This window comes from Octodon degus, unplaced genomic scaffold (genome assembly GCF_000260255.1).
Source record: "Octodon degus isolate 3935 unplaced genomic scaffold, OctDeg1.0 scaffold00012, whole genome shotgun sequence".
Taxonomy (NCBI): domain Eukaryota; kingdom Metazoa; phylum Chordata; class Mammalia; order Rodentia; family Octodontidae; genus Octodon; species Octodon degus.
In genome coordinates this window covers 6,276,505-6,294,424 of record NW_004524588.1, presented here as the reverse complement: position 1 = coordinate 6,294,424, position 17,920 = coordinate 6,276,505, and the positions used below count along the sequence as shown (strand labels likewise).

The 17,920-nt window shown below is 39.5% G+C and overlaps 1 protein-coding gene and 1 pseudogene across 3 annotated transcripts in view; one reads left to right on the top strand and one right to left on the bottom strand.

The window, feature by feature from the left end:
* Ptpro (protein tyrosine phosphatase, receptor type O) overlaps positions 1-17,920 on the bottom strand; it is a 265,902-nt gene that overhangs the window by 121,330 nt on the left and 126,652 nt on the right. For all 3 annotated transcript variants that reach the window (XM_023709537.1, XM_004626095.2, XM_023709538.1), the window contains exon 2: positions 127-400. In XM_023709537.1, coding sequence (XP_023565305.1) covers positions 127-400 — 274 coding nt within the window. The remainder of the gene's footprint in view (positions 1-126; positions 401-17,920) is intronic.
* Positions 7,775-7,890, top strand: LOC111815219 (annotated as a pseudogene).

Genomic DNA, 17,920 nt, shown 5'->3' with positions numbered 1-17,920 from the left:
ACCTTGAATGTATATCGCTTGACTGGAAGTCAAGTGATTTGTAGTCTGGGCTGCTCATTTAACGCAATAACCCACGAAGACACACTCAGAGAGGGAACAGAGGACGATGCCACACACGATGCTTACTTGTTAACACAGTAATTGATCTGGATGGCTTGGTAACCACATTTCCATTAACCACTACCAGAGTGATGATATAATAAAGGCCATGATAATTGGCTTTAAAGGTAACAGGAGGAGGCAAAGTGCTGTTGAATTCCTCGAATTCAAAGAAATAATTTTTGGATTCACCAGTTATCTTCACAACATACACAGATCCGGAACTGGCGACATCCGAAGCTTCTAAAGAGACAACGATGTTATTATCATCTTGGACAGTCACATGGAAAGCTGTAGCATTCTGTTTAAGAAAAAAAGAAAGGAAATACATGTCAACTTCAGATTATGAGTAAAAAAATTATGTGATTTATCTTTCTAAACCAATGCTTCCTGGGAGTGAAAGTGCACACCTGCAATCCCAGCACTCTGAGGAACTGAGGCATGTACATTGCAAGTTTGAGCTAAGCTGGACTATTTGTCTGAAAAACAAAACAAAAAATTTTAAAGGGATTTAGTATATAACTCAGTGCAAAGGTTCTGGATTCATTCCCTGGTACTGCAAAAAAAATAAAATAAAAGCAAAATATAAAACTAAAGCTCACATTAACCATTGCTTCTTGAAATAGAGTCACACAGATATTTTATTTTATTTTTGGAATTCAATAATGGCTGTTACCTTGCATATTGTTGTCTTCAAATCAGTCGTTCAGATTACCAATTATAAGCATGTTACATAGGTGTTTTAGTAATACAAGAAAATCAGAAGGAAGACACACTGTTCCTCTTCTGATGAATGATTAACCCAGAATTTTAGTTGAGGATTTTTCTCCCATGAAGAGCAATATCTAGTTCAGACACTGAGTCATTTGGTAGACACAAAAGCATCAAAGAGTGAGATGATCTCGACATTCAGTATCTAGGAAGATCTTTGGGCTCAGCAAGGAGCATTCCTCTCATTCTAGGTGTGAGGCTGTGGCGACACTGGGAAACTTCCAGGACATCACAAGATAATTATTTCCTCTCCCGCTTTTCAATTGTCAGCTATGAAATGATGAAAAAGTGCGGACTGAGATGCCTGTGAAAATCCTGCTTTTTAAAGTTTAATCAGCTCTTAGTAATGGAAGTTGAGGGATCAGGCAGAAGATCTAAGGCACTTGAGGGAAAACTACCTGTACTTGTACTGAAAATTTTGCTTCAAGTCTCCAGAAAAAGGTTTTTTTAAAATTTATTTATTTATTTATTATTATTATTATTATTATTATTATAATTTTTGGTGCTACCAGGGATTGAACTCTGGACCTTATGCTTGCCAGGAAAGCACTTATTTCACTGAGCTGTCTCTAATGCTGTTTTGTTTTTTTTTTTTTAAAGAGAATTAAAAAAATAAAATCCAGCACCTGCCTGGCAAGCTTAGGGTCCTGAGTTCAATCCTGGGTACTTCAAAAAAAGAAGAAAGAAAGAAGAGAGAGAGAGAGAGAGAGAGAGAGAGAGAGAGAGAGAGAGACAGAGACAGAGACAGAGACAGAGAGACAGAGAGAGAGAGACAACAAGTGACATAGAAAAAGAAAAAAAATCCAATGAAAAGATACAGAATGCAAGATGACAGGAAACTAACAATGATTGTTATATAGCATATTGGTATTTTCAAAGTAGCTGTTCAGATTACCGGGTATAGGCAAGCAAAACTGAGCAAACAATGAAAGCTTAACTGTTTCTTTCAATAAACCAATAGAAATTAATACCACAATTATCTCAGCTGTCTTGTCTCGCTTTTATTCCTCTTCCTTCTTTCTTTTCTCCTTTTCCTCATCCAAGTTGTTCTTTTGAGAAGTTTCTTTCCCTTTTACAGTATCTATTGTACCTTTTGGATTTTATTTACTATTTCAGTTTTTTTTTTTAACACTATGGAGACAATAGGATGTTTACGCACATGGGTTTGATTTATTTCACTTATGAGTATGGTCTCTAATTGCATCCACTTTCCTATAACAGCCTCAAGTTTATCTTTGTTATAGCTGAGTAATACTCCATTGTATAAAAATACCACATCTTTTCTATCATTTCCTCAGTTAATGAGTATTTGAGTTGTTTTCCAAGATGTAGCTATGTCAAATTGTGCTGCTATAAACATGGGTGGACATATATCATTGTGGTATGTTTTCAGTTCTTCAGGAAAAATACTCAGAAGGAGAATAGCTGGGTCAAATGGGGCCTCTGCTCCTAGTTTTTTGGGGAATGTTCACACTGATTTCCACTCTACATTCCCATCAACACTGGAGAAGGGTTCATTTTCCCCTGCAGCCTTGTCAGCATTTGTTGTTAGTTGATTTCTTGATGATAGCTGTTCTCTCTGGGGTGAGATGGAATCTCAATGTTGTTTGAATTTTCATTTCTTGAGTGATCAGTGATGTTGAGCAATTTTTATATATTTATTTGCCATTTGTATGGCTTTATCTGAGAAGTGTGTGTTCATCTCAGGTGCCCATTTTTAAAAATTGAGTTTTTAAATTTAAAAAATTTATGATTCTTTTTTAAAATTGTGTGCTCTAGATAGATGTTCTTTGTCTGAGGGACAGTTGGCTAAATTTGTTTTTTCCCAATTCATGAGTTTTCTTTTCACTCTTTTGGTGATTTCTTTTGATGTGCAAAAACTTTTCAGCAAGGTGAAATCTTAATTGTTAACTCTTGAACTATTTCCCATGCAGTTTGGTTTTTAGTTATTATTATTGAGTCATTTTAAAAATTTTTTATTTTAATTAATTAATTAATTAATTAATTGTTGTACCAGGGATTGAACTCAGGACCCAGGCAAGTTCTTTTGCTGCTGAGCTATCTCCCTGGCTTTTTTGTTCATGAACTCTATACCTACTACTATGTATGTCTTTAAGAGTTCTGCCTACTCTAACTTTTTTTTTTTTTTTTTTTTGGCGGAACTGGGGATTGAACTCAGGCCCTTGTACTTTAGAGAAGAGTCTACAGGGTGTTCAGGGTCTCACTACTAGATTGGACTTGTAGTGATCTGCCTGTTTACAGCCTCCCAAGAGCTGGGATTACAAGAGCACATCACCAAGCCCAGTCTCAGTGTGCCCCAAGCGTGGGACCAGCGCCGCAGGTCCGGGGATTGAACCTCTGTTCCCTGTGCCTGTGCCTACTCTCTACTCTAGGAGATTCATTGTTTCTGTTTTAATATTTAAAACTTTGATCTGGGCCGGCAAGATAGCTCAGCAGACTAAACTTCTGCTTAGGCAAGCTCAGGGACTGGGGTTCAAACCCCTTTACCTCGTGCCACACTGGCCCCATTCCTGGCTGCACTGAGCTGGTGGCCGAGTCTGGACATAGGGGCCCATGCCTATAATCTCAGTGCTGGGGAGGCTGAAAACCAGAGGATCACTACAAGTCCAAGTTCCTGTGCAGTGAGACCCTGTACCAAATACATAAATTTATTTTTTATTATTTTTTTCCATAATTTTATTGAGAAACAAATAGCAATAAGACAGTTTCGAACCAAATTGGTAGGACAGTTTCAATAATTAACACATTGCATACATTCTTCCTAGTGGTTAATTGCTATACAAGATGCAGACATAATATCCACCAACAAACACCATTAGAACAAATCCCTCTATTCATTAAGAGAGTGTAACTATATATCTATCCTAACCACTTTGAATACACAGATACAAAATGGACATTCATCTCTATCTCCTTTTTTGGTTAAGTTCTGTTATTTGAATGTGTAAACTCAGCAAAATATTCAAAAAGAGTCCAGTTGCCTGTAATAGTATTAGGTCTTCCACTTGACTGAAAATGTCAGAAATTGTTGACCTGAGTCCCTTACAGCTCAACATAACAGCATGGCTTTACTTCTCATATTTCGTTTTTATACTTTTCTGCTGGATGGTGAAGACCAAGGTAAAGCAGGATCTATACAACAAGAGTTGTAGCTTTTGGGTCTGATAAGGTCAGTGAAATTCCCTCAGGATTTGTCCTGAGATCCTGTACCTCAGATTGTAGATCCTCTGTCAGTGTCAGCCATGTGGATGAGTCATGGCCATTGCTTGGCCAATGTGCTCTCTGTGAAAGCCTGAGAGAAAGTTTTCTCTCCATATGACTCTCTTTAGGCACACAAATACATAAATTAAAAAAAATCTTTGATCTACATTGACTGTTGTTTAGTGTATGGTAATAGACAAGTATCCACTGTTGGCTAGTGGAAAATCAGTTTTTCCAGCATCATTGATTAAAGAGGCTATCTTTCTTCTAGTGAACATGTTTGGCCCCTTTGTCATAGATAATGTGGCTAGGCATGTTTGAAGTCATGTCTGTATCTTCTAATCTATTCCTTTGATCCTCACGTCTATTTTTCTGCCAGTGCCATGCTGATTTTATTACAATGTTTTTGTAGTATAATTTTGAATCAGGGATTGTGATCATCCCTTGTCTTTGTTGCCTGGGATTGCTCTTGGTGTTCTAAGGCTCTTCTGGTTCCGGATGAATTTTAGGAATGTTTTCTCTAGCTCTGTGAGTTATATTAATGGTATTTCAATTATAATTGCATAGAACCTGTATAACAGCTTTGAGAGTATGGCCATTTTCACAATGTTGGTTTTGTTATCCATGAACAATAGATAAAATGTATAACCAGTATTTGGCTTTGACTTTGCTTCTGGATTCTGTTCTAGACTCAATATGCAGAAATATATCATATCTGCTCTTAGTCAAGACTCATGTGCTTATTATTTTTTTTCCTTTATGTTCTGTACATCTAGTGTCCTGCTTTGAGTCTCAGATTTCTTATTTATCTATTCATTTGTCAATTTATTTATCTTTTTGTGCAGTGTCTTGCTATGCAGTTCAGACTAGCCTTGAGCTCACTGTGTAGCACAAGCTGGTCTTGCACTCACAATCATCCTCCTTCCAGAGCCTCATGAGTTCTGGGATGACTAGTGTGAGCTCCTATGTCCGGCCATATTTCCCTTTTACAATAAGGGTGCTGAAGAATTGCTGAAATGATTAACTGTCTACAAACATCCAGGCACTATGATAGGTACTCGCCAAATTAAAAAGTGTATGATTAATCAAATTATCTATTTCATCTTCAAATTAACTCCTTTTATATTCAAAATGATTTTGTTGAAACAAAAACTAGTTTTTAAATCTAATTTTGTAGATTAGAAAACGCAGGCCATTTGCCTCAGGTCAAGAGTACCACAAAAAAATGAGCCTCCACATGTCTGTTTGTCATCCCTTCCTGAGTTATTTTGCTTCTCCCCCCCTTTTGGTACTGCAGATTGAACTCAGGACTGTAAGCTTGCCAGGCAGGTGCATACGCCACTGAGCTATCTCCTGGCTTGACTTAGTTTCCTAACACTGAGCTTGTCACACAGCATCAAATTGAAAAGTGTCTGTTGAATCTATTCATCACATATGGTCACTCAACTTTTAAGAATTAATCTAGTTATTGATATATCATAAGCATGCAGCTTAATTGAAACACATGGTGCACATCAATGCTTCCCAAAGAGGATTTATATATTTAACAGTGTAACAAAATTTTTTGGTTTTACTTTTTAGAAATCTAATACTTATACTTATGCATCTTAGTACTTATACAGAATGTCTGACATTAATAAGACTTTCTTTCTATTACCATTCAATAGACTTAATTATGCTGAGTTCTCAACCATGCTAGACCATAAGTCCTCTCTAGTCAGGACCGTATCATACTTCAGCTGCATCTCCCAGTCCAGCACATGGCATATGCTAAGTGCATCTTGAGATCAGTGATTCTGGGTAAAGTTCTGGAATAACATGAGACAGCCAGTATGGATTAATTTTTTAAATGTCTGATTATCCTCACTGTCTACCATTCCCAGATGTAGGACAGAGACTCTTGTGTGGGGCCCAGGTCTCCCCGCCCCCACGGGCCATGAACAAGACTGCTGGGTGTGATGGTCACATTTACCCAAAGGGAAAGGTAGTGCAGGGCTGGCCTTCTGCCATCAGGGTGAGACTAGCTCAGGCATGCGCTGCCTTTCTGCTTTCTGCTTTCTCTTTGCCATGTGACACACATTACAAATAATATATATTACACACAGATGAGATAATTGGGTTTAGTATCTAAAAATTTCATTTTTGGTTATTTATTTTTTTCTTTATTTGGTACAGGGTCTTGTTACATTACTATGAGCTCAGATTTGTAGTGATCCACTTGTCTCAGCCTCCCCAGCACTGGGATTGCAGGCATATGTCACTATCCCCAGTTTCTTTTATTTTGGGGAGAAAATACTCTTTCTTTTTCCTGACTACTCACCTCTTTCATGTAAATATTAGTGTTTGATACCTAGCAGAAAAACTTGTGAGCCAAAATGTAAATAATTGCCGCACTGAAATCCAGCTTTAATTTTTTTTATAGCTGATAGAAGTTGATCTACTCAGAAAGCAATAATTTCGAAAACACCAAATTCATAATCATTAAGAGTATTTTGCAGTATTCTTTAGTAGCTGGCAACTGAAGGTGACTGTGATTGTAAAGAGAGGAATGAACAGACTCAGTTTTATAGTGTCTAAGAAGGGTGTGTCTAACATGCATGATGCTTCCTAGACAGAGAAATGTTCCAAAGAAGGGACTAATCTTCCAAATGCTAATGACAGCTTTGGGGTGATTGTATCAGCCATGAAAATAAGCATTGGCCCTTGCACCCCCAGGTTGCCAAAAATAAATCAGAGTGGCTAATCAGATTCAGTTGGTGGCACTAATGAGAAGGTGGCAGGAAGCCAAGTGAGATCTAGGCAGTAAGCCTAAAAGAAATATCATCTGTGCTATGGCTTCCTTCTCTGTCCTCTCTGTCTCAGCCAGTCCTGAAATCTATATTCAGGAGGAGATTCTGAAAGCACACCGTAGGCATGAAATCCCTGCTGAGGAGTAGAACAAGCAGGAATGGTGCAAAGCAATTGAAATCCATCAGATCAACTTAGAAAAGGCCAGTTCTGATTTACGTGGCGACTGTAACGATGTTTAAGACCATCAAGTTTTGGAAACTGGGTAATAGTATTTCTTGCCTCTTGAGTAAGGATATTATCACAAAAATTCAGTCACAAAATGCAATGCAATGATTTCCTTGGCTCAACATTCTGATGCTACACGTTAGAGAATAGTGCTAACGGATGTCAGAATAAGATCTAGGGATTCCCCATCTCAAGCCTTGTGGTGTTTTTCTTTGTTGAACTAGAGGTCATCTACTTGGGGCAGCAAGAGCGACCTGGATGTTTGGCATTAACTAGGAACTCAGGTGGGCTCAGGAGACTTAACCATTTGATAGCAAGTCCTGGGGGAGAGATGCTACTGCGCAAAAGGTGGGGATCAACATGAGAGGGGAAAAAACACAGATCATTTCACGGATGTGGAATAAAGAGGATGAATGGCCTGAGACAGGCACCACTCAGAAATCCTGGGAAGCCTTTCACTGTTCCTGACAAAGATAGCAACTCTCTAATCTGGGTCAGGCTTTGCACTGAGTATTGTCAGTGTAGGTGTAGGTTTAGATAGATGTAGATCTCAGATAGATCTGATCTAGGTATAATTTTTTTGTCTTAATCCTCATAGAAATCCCTGGTCATTTTATCATTCTTTGGCCAAGATAGGTTAAATAATTTGCTTAAGAGCTCAGCAGTAGTGTTGTATAAAAGGAGAGGGTAGCACTTCCCTTGACAAGAATGGAAGAGGACCTCAGGCTTCATGACTGAAAAAGGCATTGGCATCTACTTCATGGGAGCTAACCACCATTATTTTTAACTCTCTCCTTTCAGTGAAGCAAAATACAAAGAAAATGATAAAGGAGGAATAGAAAGGGACAAGGGAATGAATCTCTCATAATAAGGTTGTCCATGGGAAAAAGGATGAAGGGCGAAGAGGAGGGTAAGGAGAAATATGCAGAATAAAGGTATGCCACATACAAGGAGTCTAACAACCTCCATTAACATAAACACTGTAGGCCACAAAGAGAGCTCAGATAAATTATAGTAACAGGAATGAAAAATGGGATAGAGAAACTGGAGGAGAGAGGAGAGAGGGAGGGAAAGAGAAGGGGATTTTTTTTTTTTTAAAGAAACGTGATAACCCACGGCTACATGTACATGTAACCACCCCCCAAGACTGTTGTAATCTACAAACATGTACAAATAAAATAAAAAAATTAAGGAAACATATATGAGAAATGAAAGAAAAATAAAACAGCACATCACTGGACTTGAGAACAGAGGGCCTGAGTTTCTATTCTCTCTGTGGTTTGCTGCCTGAGAAAGCTTGTGGCAGCCCCAGGAGCTCTTAACTTCATCTTTTTAATTTCTAAACCAGGAATAACATGGAAAATCATAGAATTTTTGCAAAGTTTAAATGTCTTTTATAAAAACATACTACAAACTCACAAACTACTGGTTGCATTTCAAAGGTCATTGAATGTTAGTTTGGGTTTGAATCATTCAATGACCTTCAAATTATAGAGGCTGTATAAACATTTGTTTGACTTACTTCAAAACAGTAGAGTATTCTATCACTGTGTTCACTCGGTGTTTTATCCACAGAGCATTGGAGGGCCATCCATTTATCAATTCAGCAGCAAGCAAGCATTAGCTAAGTACCAGCTCGGCATCAGGTGCCATGCAAGGTGCTAGCAACAGGGAAATAAGTAAAAGAAGGTACTTGAACTCCAGGAGCTTGAAGTTTAATGAGAGGTATATTGACTTCATAGTTATAATGCAATCTGAAGTGTTATTAGTTGCAGACTAAAAAACGGTTCATTTGACACCTGTTTTCTGCCTAGCTTGAATCCTTTCTTAGGTTGTGTCCTTTTCTTCAGAAACATTGTTTTTCTTCCCACTACAAAGATAATAAGGTACCGATGAGTGGATGGATGAGTGTTAGTAATTATTTCACTCCTGGTCTAAGCATGTGCCTTGACTCAGCCGAGGTGAGTCATTGCACCCTTCTCTTCTCCAGGAGGCTTAGAGGAGCTAAACCAGGCCATTCTGCTTCCTTCTGGAATCAATGAAAAAAAGCTTTTTTCCCTTTTCTGATTTCAAGCGGGTGTAGATGTTATTATGGCTTGTGTCTAGTTGTCCCCCCCAAAGCCTCATACAGTCATGGGTCAGACTTCTAGAGTTCGTGATTAACTCATGATCCCCTGGGATTGTGGGTGTAAGTGCTGCTGGGATTATGCACATAACTGCTGCTAGGATTATGGGTGTGAGTACTGCACCCAGCCTGGGGCGGTTAGCCTGAATGCAACATAAGGTAGACAGACTTGCCCTCTGTAGCCATTGCTTCCACTGCTCCTGACATTTTGTACTCGCCGTTTTGCTGTATTCTGCCACCATGAACTGCTGTCCTCTTCTACATGCCACTCTGCCTTGGAGCCAGCTGAGTATGGACTGACACCTCCACTAACTGTGAGCTGAACAAACCTTTCCTTCCTTCATTTTGGGTGTTGGATATTTGTCCCAGCAACAAGAGAAGAGTAACTGAGACAGATGTTAACATGGGGAAGTCAGAATTTGTAGTTTCTGTCTCTTGAAGGTAGCTGCTTGCAGTGGAGTTTTTGATTTGGTCTGACATGCTGGATAGAGCCATCCAAAAGCCAATTCGGTATGCAATTTGGTAACATGAATGAATAAATTCAGTTTGTTGCTTAGGTTGTTGAACCTGGACTTCTAAGAGTCCAAGGTCCTGGTCCTAGAAGAGAGCCAGTCAGTGAAGCAGACATATAGACTAGGGAACTCTGGTGTGGGCTTCTGTGGATGGGTATAAGGGACGATGAGGGTGATGTCTGAAGATGCTCAGAAGTTTACCCAGGGAACACATTTCCAAAAAGCCATTCACTGAAGCCAAGAGGGCCTCTGGTCCTCTGGAGCCCATATAGATGTTGGGATAATCAGAAGAGAGGGTTCACAGCCTAAGTTCAAGATGCATCTTGGTAAGGAGTATGGATTTTCTTTAAGTCAATAGTAATCACAAGCAGTGTTAATGCAGAAAAGTGACATGATTACATAACAATGCAAAAGACCAGCACAGTCAGGAGTATGGTGAATCGTTCATTGCCTGGGCCAATGAAGTCCAGTGGATAGGAAGGAATCTGTCGCCCCAGTCTGGCAAGGCATGATAAGGGTCAAGCACAGTCCGACTGCACCAAATCTAGCCTTGGGACGTGAAGTGTGCTCCAGCTGGTGTCTTAATCCATGACCAGATTTATTAGAGGGCATTTGAAGGGCAACACTTGGGAAGCTGCTGCTGTGCTAGGGTGGTAACCCTAGAAAGCAATGTGATGATCTTTTCTTTTAAACAGTGGCATTAATCATGTCCAGGCTTAGATAAGCCACAATTCTCTATGCATAGTATACAGTACCTCTATTTAATACCCCAGAGAATATTTTCCAGCTAGATCTTCTTTCCTTTCAGTTCCTTCAGAAAGATCAAAGTCTCAGAGCTGCCCTGCCAGGGCCTTTCCTGACACTTCCTTCGAATTATTCACAACCTTCTGTTAGAAATCGTCAGGCCATCCTGTGGCTATTATTCTCAAAGATGCAGGAAGCGCTCTCCCAACGTTTCATTATTTATTCAGTTATTCTTTATATATACTTTGAACAGTGACCATGTATTGGAAACTGGCCAGAACTCTGTGCGTATGTTATATTTGGAAGTAAAGAAGACAGGTTTGTATGTCTTTGTCACTCCTAGATTGTGTCTTATCAGTAACAGTCATGATAATGATAAGGGTGTTGGTGATAACATAAAAAGGACTACTAACTGACATAACACTCCTTTGTGTCAAAACCTGTTCTGAAGCCCATACAGCAGTGTCTTACTAAATCTCACTGAATGAACGTAGTTGCAACCTGCTCTACATAGCAGACATCATGATATCTGTCCTGAGGATGTTGGGACTCTCTTCTTACATGGGATTTTTGTGTCTACACCACATTCACACCAGCTCTGCTTCTCCTTCTTTAAGATTACATGTTCAGGTGCATTCACTTCTTCCTTTATGATTTCAAAATAGAGAACTCATTTCTGAGGATACCTACATTAAGAGCTTCACTCCAAAGCACAATTACAATAAAAATAATTTATTCTTACAATAAAAATGATAAAATACACAGCCAGTCTCAGCCTGCAGGCTACCAGATCAAAGCTCCTGAACTTCTCCCACTGCTGTTTCCTTGATAATTGCTTATCTTTGGTCCCCTAGTTCCTGACCCAACTATATTGGCTTTGCCCAACCTCAGAGGAGAAGGATAATTAAATTGTGTTGTTCACTGAACATTAATTAAAAACACAGGTGATGTTTTTATGAGGCGGCTGTTCACGTGGGGTGTACGTGGGAAATGATAGTTTGTTGTATATGACAATGTAGCTAATTATTTCATGACTCCCAACATAGACTGAGGGGTGAAGTTCTACAGAACTCTTTTTTTTTTTTTTTTTGCCAGCTCAGCTCACCTGTGGGGATGGGGCTGGCACGGCATGTGGTGCCGGGGATCAAACCTCAGTCCCTGTGCTTGCCTAAGCTTGCTTAAGCAGATGCTTTAGACAGCTCAGCTATCTCACCAGCCCTACAGAATTCTTGACTTTGGAAATTAAAAAAAAAAAAAGTGTTTGTGGAAAGGGTTTAGCCTGACATTTTGAAGTGAAAAGAAACTCATGCTGAACAGATATGCAAAGATTTTATGTCATACAGCATAATAATAAGACCACATTTCCCACTTTCTATTTTATAAAGCACTTTCAAAGGCATGCTCCTGTTTGATCCTCCAAATGCCCTATTAGGTTATTACCTTAATTTACAGATGAAGATACTGAGATTCAGAGACTTTAGAAATGGATTTCTTCAGGCTTCTCTATGATTATGTTGGGGAGCAGGCACTCAAGATGGTTCTTTTAACCACCAATTTTGAGACTCAATTATCCCATCATCCCCAGCCTGTAGAATCTTGGAGCCAAATGATTTCCCAAATGCTACCTTTCATATCTGTACTTAATTGGTGATGAACTGCCTCTGCACAAGTCATGATGCGTTCCTCTATTTTATGCTTGTTAGGTTATCAAGAAGTACCTTACAGAAAAAGAAGAAAAAGCTGTGAAGACAGACAGACCTGGGTTCAAATTCCCCTCAATTGATAGCCATTCATTTTTAATTTTTTATTCTGTAGTTTTCTTAGGTAAGTTATAGAGATACTAAAATCTATTCCAATTAAGTTTTCTGCTGGGAGAACAAATGACATTCTACGTACATTCTATCTCGCCTAGCACTAGGTACCTGGTAGATCTTCTAAAAACAAGAACTAATTAATCTCACAAAATTTCCGATCTGTTTTCATCTTAATTTTCTTTGGAACATGTACATTTTAAAAGCGGTCTCACACTGCATACACAGATACCATGTGTCGCGTGTGGCTGGATAATGACTTTGACTTTGAGTCCTTTTATTCAATCATCAGCTCTGCTCCTTTGTGACAGTGTGAACAGCAGCTGCTGGTTCTCCCTTTTCTCTCATGCTGTGCGTGACAGCATAAGCTCACCTGGTTGACAAAGGGTAACCATGGGAACGGCTTTGGAGCCCACTGTGCTGGGAAGTTCAGAGACCTGGAAACTGTGCAGGGAGGAGGGTGGCCTTCCCATCAGAAAAGGCACAAAGTACGTTTGTTATCTACAGTTCAAATATCAGGCAAATATGAAGCATTGTGTACGTAATGCTCTTCTGGCTTAATGTGTTTGGAAAAGTAAAAGCTCCTGACGGGTTAATTCTGCCAGTGCAGCCAATATCTTTCTCAAGCTGAGCGCTGACAAACATAATTTTGCCTGATTTTTCATTCCCCATTTCCCCCCTTTATCTTTGCTGATATTTATAGTTTGAAAATGGTCTCACCTCAGAAGGACACTTGTAAAACGGTAGCTGCCCCAGTTCCTAAAGGATAATAGGAAAGATGCCAGAGCTAATCATTTATTTTAGAGTCAAATTTCCCCACAGGCATGAAATGTCTTTACAACTGTGACACCAGTTAATTAAATCATGAAAGTAGCTGACAATGTAGCCTACTTTCTAAGTTTGCAATGTATTTAGGTGGGACCCTTGTGATTTTTTTTTTAAATGTATGTAGTATAGGTTCTCACTATGCAGCTGGGACTCTCTAGAGGCTCTTTTTGAGGCAGGATCAGCAACAATGAATGTGTCAGAAGTTTAAACAGTTTCATTGTGTTCTCCACCATCATATGGCCTTATCGCCCTGGTTACTATATTTAAGGTAAATTAAAGCCCAGAAGTTAACAGAAATGCTTTGTCTAATGCTTAATTCTTAATGATGGTTAAAAATTGAGTGCCTACTAAATAGTTGGTACTCAGGATAGGACGATCAAGAAAATAAATATGGTCCCTGTCCTAGGGGTATTCAGGATCTGCAGGAGAAAAAAAAATAAAGAATAGTGAATAGGCTATTTGAAACATCTAAGTACTCAAGAGTGGAAAAAAGATTGCCAAGAGGAATATGACAATGACTTGGGTGAAGAGCCAGTCTAGACCAAGGAATATTTAAGCTAAGACTAAGGGACTGTAAGAGTTTATCTGATGATCAGCTGGAGAAAGAACAGAATCCATAAATAACAGTACGTGAGAAAACTGGAGGGCTAGAGAAGGTACAAGTCACCAGAAGGGCCACTGAGATAGCTCAGCAAACTAAGTTATCTGCTTAGCCAAACACAGGGACCAGGGTTCAAACCCTGACCCACATGCCACACCAACCCCAACCCCCGGCAGGCCTAGTTGGCCATTGAGACCAGGCGTGTTGGCATAGGACTGTAATCCCAGCACTGGGAAGGTAGAAACAGGAGGATGACTAGAAGTCTGAGCTGTGTTGTGAGACCCTGTACCAAATACATTTTAAAAAGAAAATCACCAGAGTGGCTCAAAGTAGGATTCAACTATGGGAAAATTAGCAGAATGTTCCAAAATAACATGAAACTTCATGCTAAGTCCAACAGGAACGTCCTCATAGGTTATAAAACAGGCAAATTAAATAACCAGATTTGCATTATGTAATAGAAGTAAAAAGTTCATGATGTTACCTGCTGGCTTCAGAATTCTTATTGGGGGAAAATACTTAGTAATCAGCTTTCTTGGGAAAATACTTAGTAATCAGCCCTATGAGACAGAGAGGTGCATGCTGGTGCTGTGAGTAGACCCTAGCAAACAAACAAAAACAAAACACAAACAACCAAACCAGTATTCAAGTTTAAAAAATGGCTTGATTCCAGAAACTATGGAGAAAGATGCGAGGCAGGCATAGAAAAAGCATGGAAAGTAGAGAGCGCAAGCTGGTCCGATGCCGGGAATCAGGAGGGGCAGTCAGCCAATGGAAATAGGCAGACGGTGAGGGAGCCAAAGGTCCTTCGAAACTGGAAGTGCCTAATGTTGCATTTGAAATTAGCATTTTGCAGAGTAACACTTCTCACTCTCCTGGAATCCTGGTCCTTGCTCAAGTCTGTTGCCCTCACAAATGCTTTGCATGACTGGGTCATTTGTGGAACATGCCGGAGGGGCTGAGTTTCACACTGATATATTGGGGCACAGAAGCAGGGATTGTGGAAACTGCTGCCCGAGGGAAGAAGAACTCATGAGAACAAAAGATTTCATAAATTAGCGAAAACTGCCAAAGAGGTTTTGAGCTTCCGTCAAAGAGGAGTAAGGTTTAAGGCCAATTTTTGTTTAGGTCTTAAGGGGCGGAAGTCCCTGCTGGCTATCGCATGGGCTGGCTGGGGGCATGGGCAGCAGTGGGTGTGACTGCAGTAGCTCAGGAGAGATGAGGGTGGTTAGAAGGAGAGTAGAGTCAGCAGAAAAGGGTATCCTTCTGAACCTGGCGACCTGAGAATGGATTGGAGAGGGGCTGGTTGTGGTTGATTTTGCACACACGGGCATGCGCGCGCACGCGCGCGCGCGCACACACACACACACACACCACATTTCACCATCATAAGCAGGAAAGATTTCAGGCCAGCACTTGGCAGGGAAGAAGAAGGCTGACAAGTACCATTAGTCTGCTCAGTTTGATAGTCAGGAGCATGCTATGCCCATGGGCATCTTCACGCAGATGCCAAATAGGATGAGCGACGTACGCATGTTGAATTCAGAGGACAGATGTGGGCCTAATATTTGGAAGTGAGAGACTCAGAGATAGCGGCTGATGCTAGGGGTACCAAAAAGATAGGAACCTGATTTGAAAGTAGAGCTTCCTTTTATTAAGAGCCTATTTTAAGTACTTTAATTTTTTTTCTCCATAATTTTATTGAGAAACAAATAACAATGAGACAGTTTCAAATCAAATTGGTAGGACAGTTTCAATAATTAACACATTGCATACATTCTTGCTAGTAGTTAATTGCTGTACAAGATGCAGACATTATATCCTATTTACAAACATTAAGTACTTTTAAATCATGGTAAAAAATGCCTTCATTACAAGGTTATTGTGAGATTAAAATGAAAAAAGTGCTTGCAGTATTTTTTAAATCGTAACTGCGTTTAATATTAAGGAAGAGGCTAACAATGTCAAAATATAATTTTTTATTTTAATTTTTTATTTTTTAAAGAGTACAAATTAGAATTAAAACAAAAATTATGAGTGATACAGAACTTCACTGAACACAGTGATATGAATTTCACAGTATTTGTTATAGTGCATAGTGTCTTCCCACCAGTTATTCATATTACCAGATATATGCATGCAAAATTGGAAGGGGAAAGAAAAAATGAAAGAAATATATAAGAAATTAAGAAGAAAAAAAGGAGAAACAATTGAAAAAAGGAGACAAAACAAATTAGCCTTAACTGCTCCTTTGCATAGAGCAGCTTGCTGTATGTTTTATGACATGATTACTATACTTAATTTTCATGGTTTGAAAAAGTGTAAATTAAACTTAATGTCATTTGAAAAGCCCTTATTCAAAGCATAAAGCTTCCTTAATAGTGTAAAAAGAAAACCCACAGACAAAACATACCTAGATTTTCACCTGGAAAAGAATCCTCAATATTATACTAAAGCTCTAAAATTAAAAGATATAATTTTTTTGTTTGTTTCAGGGATTGAACTCAAGACCTTGTGCTGACCAGGTGGGTGCTTATGAAGCTGAGCTATCCCCCTGGCACTATGTAATTTTTCAGTGTGCTTTTTTGGGAACAAGAGAATCTCAGACTTGCTTTTATTTAAGTAGTGGCAAGCATAATGGAGTCAGACTTTTTTTTTTTTTTCTTTGTATTTTAGTACAGGGTCTACAGGGTCACTGGGTCTCACTTTGTAGATCAGACTCATAGTGATTCTCTTTTTTTAAGTCTCCCAAGTTCTGGGATTACAGGCGCGTGCCACCACGCCCAATCTCAGTTGCTGTCTCAGCTTGACCCGGGTGCAAGGCTGGCATGGCATGCCCAGGATCGAACCCTGGCCAATGCACTCTACCTAAGTGGGCACTTTAATCCACTGAGGTATTTGGCCAGCACTAGGAAAGTTGCTTCTTATTTCCCTTTAAGATAATCTGTGGACCAGTTGCTCTTTCATGCCTTTCTTTCTTCTTCAAAATATTAGATTATGAAAAGCAACAGGATTCTGAAAGAACAGGATCTTGGGAAAACAACAGGATCATAAAGAGAAACGAATGTGACATATTTGGTAAAAAGATTCTTTTGCCTTTCAGAACAGGGCCTAGTGTACAAACTTTTGGAGGCTCGGTTGTCTAGCTGGAAAATATTTCAACAATATTTTTGCGATACTACTGCTATGTTTTGAATACCTTTGTGTCCTCTAGAGCTCACACTGAAATCTGATTGCGATTATGGTGGTGTTGGGAAGCAGGGCAATTTAAGGGGTAGTTAGGCTATTCAAAGAGACTAATGCCTTTTTCTATGGGGGTGAGTGTGCACTGTGCTGGGTCAGTAACCACAAAAGCAGGTGGCTATGTCTGTCTCGTCCATCCTTACCCCCTGGTCCTCTGCTTGTCTCCCTGTAATGACCTAGCTTAGGCCCTCACTGGCTTCTACTACCTCATCGGGGACTTCTAGCCTTCAGAATAGGAGGCATCATTAAGTCTCAAGTATTTTGTCAAATGAACAGAAACCTGACTAGGATAACTGTATCGAGTAATTTGTGTAAACTGCCAAGCATAGCTGGGTACCTCCTAAACATCTAATAAATAGCTATCTCTCATTATATGAGTGTTCTCCATTTAAAACCATGAGGAAAATCACTGAGATTTGATTTATTACCCAGTGTAAACTACATCCCTAAGTCTGCCTCTTAAAATTCTTCACAATTTGTTCTCTCATATCTTTTTTTTTCTTTTCTTGCTACCAGGGATTGAACCCAGTACCTTGCCCTTGCCAGGCAAGTGCTTATGCAGCTGAGCTGTCTCCCTGGAACCCCTCAATCTTTTTTTTTTTTTAATGGTGATTTTTCTGTCACAGACTCCACAGACTTGCTAGTTCCTATGTCCCTGGTGCTTCTGGCCCTGTGGTTCCCTCAAACTGAAATATTCTTTCTCTCACTTCACATACCTAAAACTGTATCACTATTGAAATGTCACTTTCCTTACAAAGCGTTCAGGACACTGCAAGAAGAATCAGTCTTTTTCTTGTTATGATCCGACAGCCTCTATGGAAACCCTCTCAGGACGCGTTTGCCTCTCTGCGTGGGTTCTCATGGTCTTGCAATAGGCAGATTGCCTTTACAGTGAGAGGGAGAAAGAATTTAAAATGTCTTTTTGCTGTTATACCCTTTTATCCTCAAG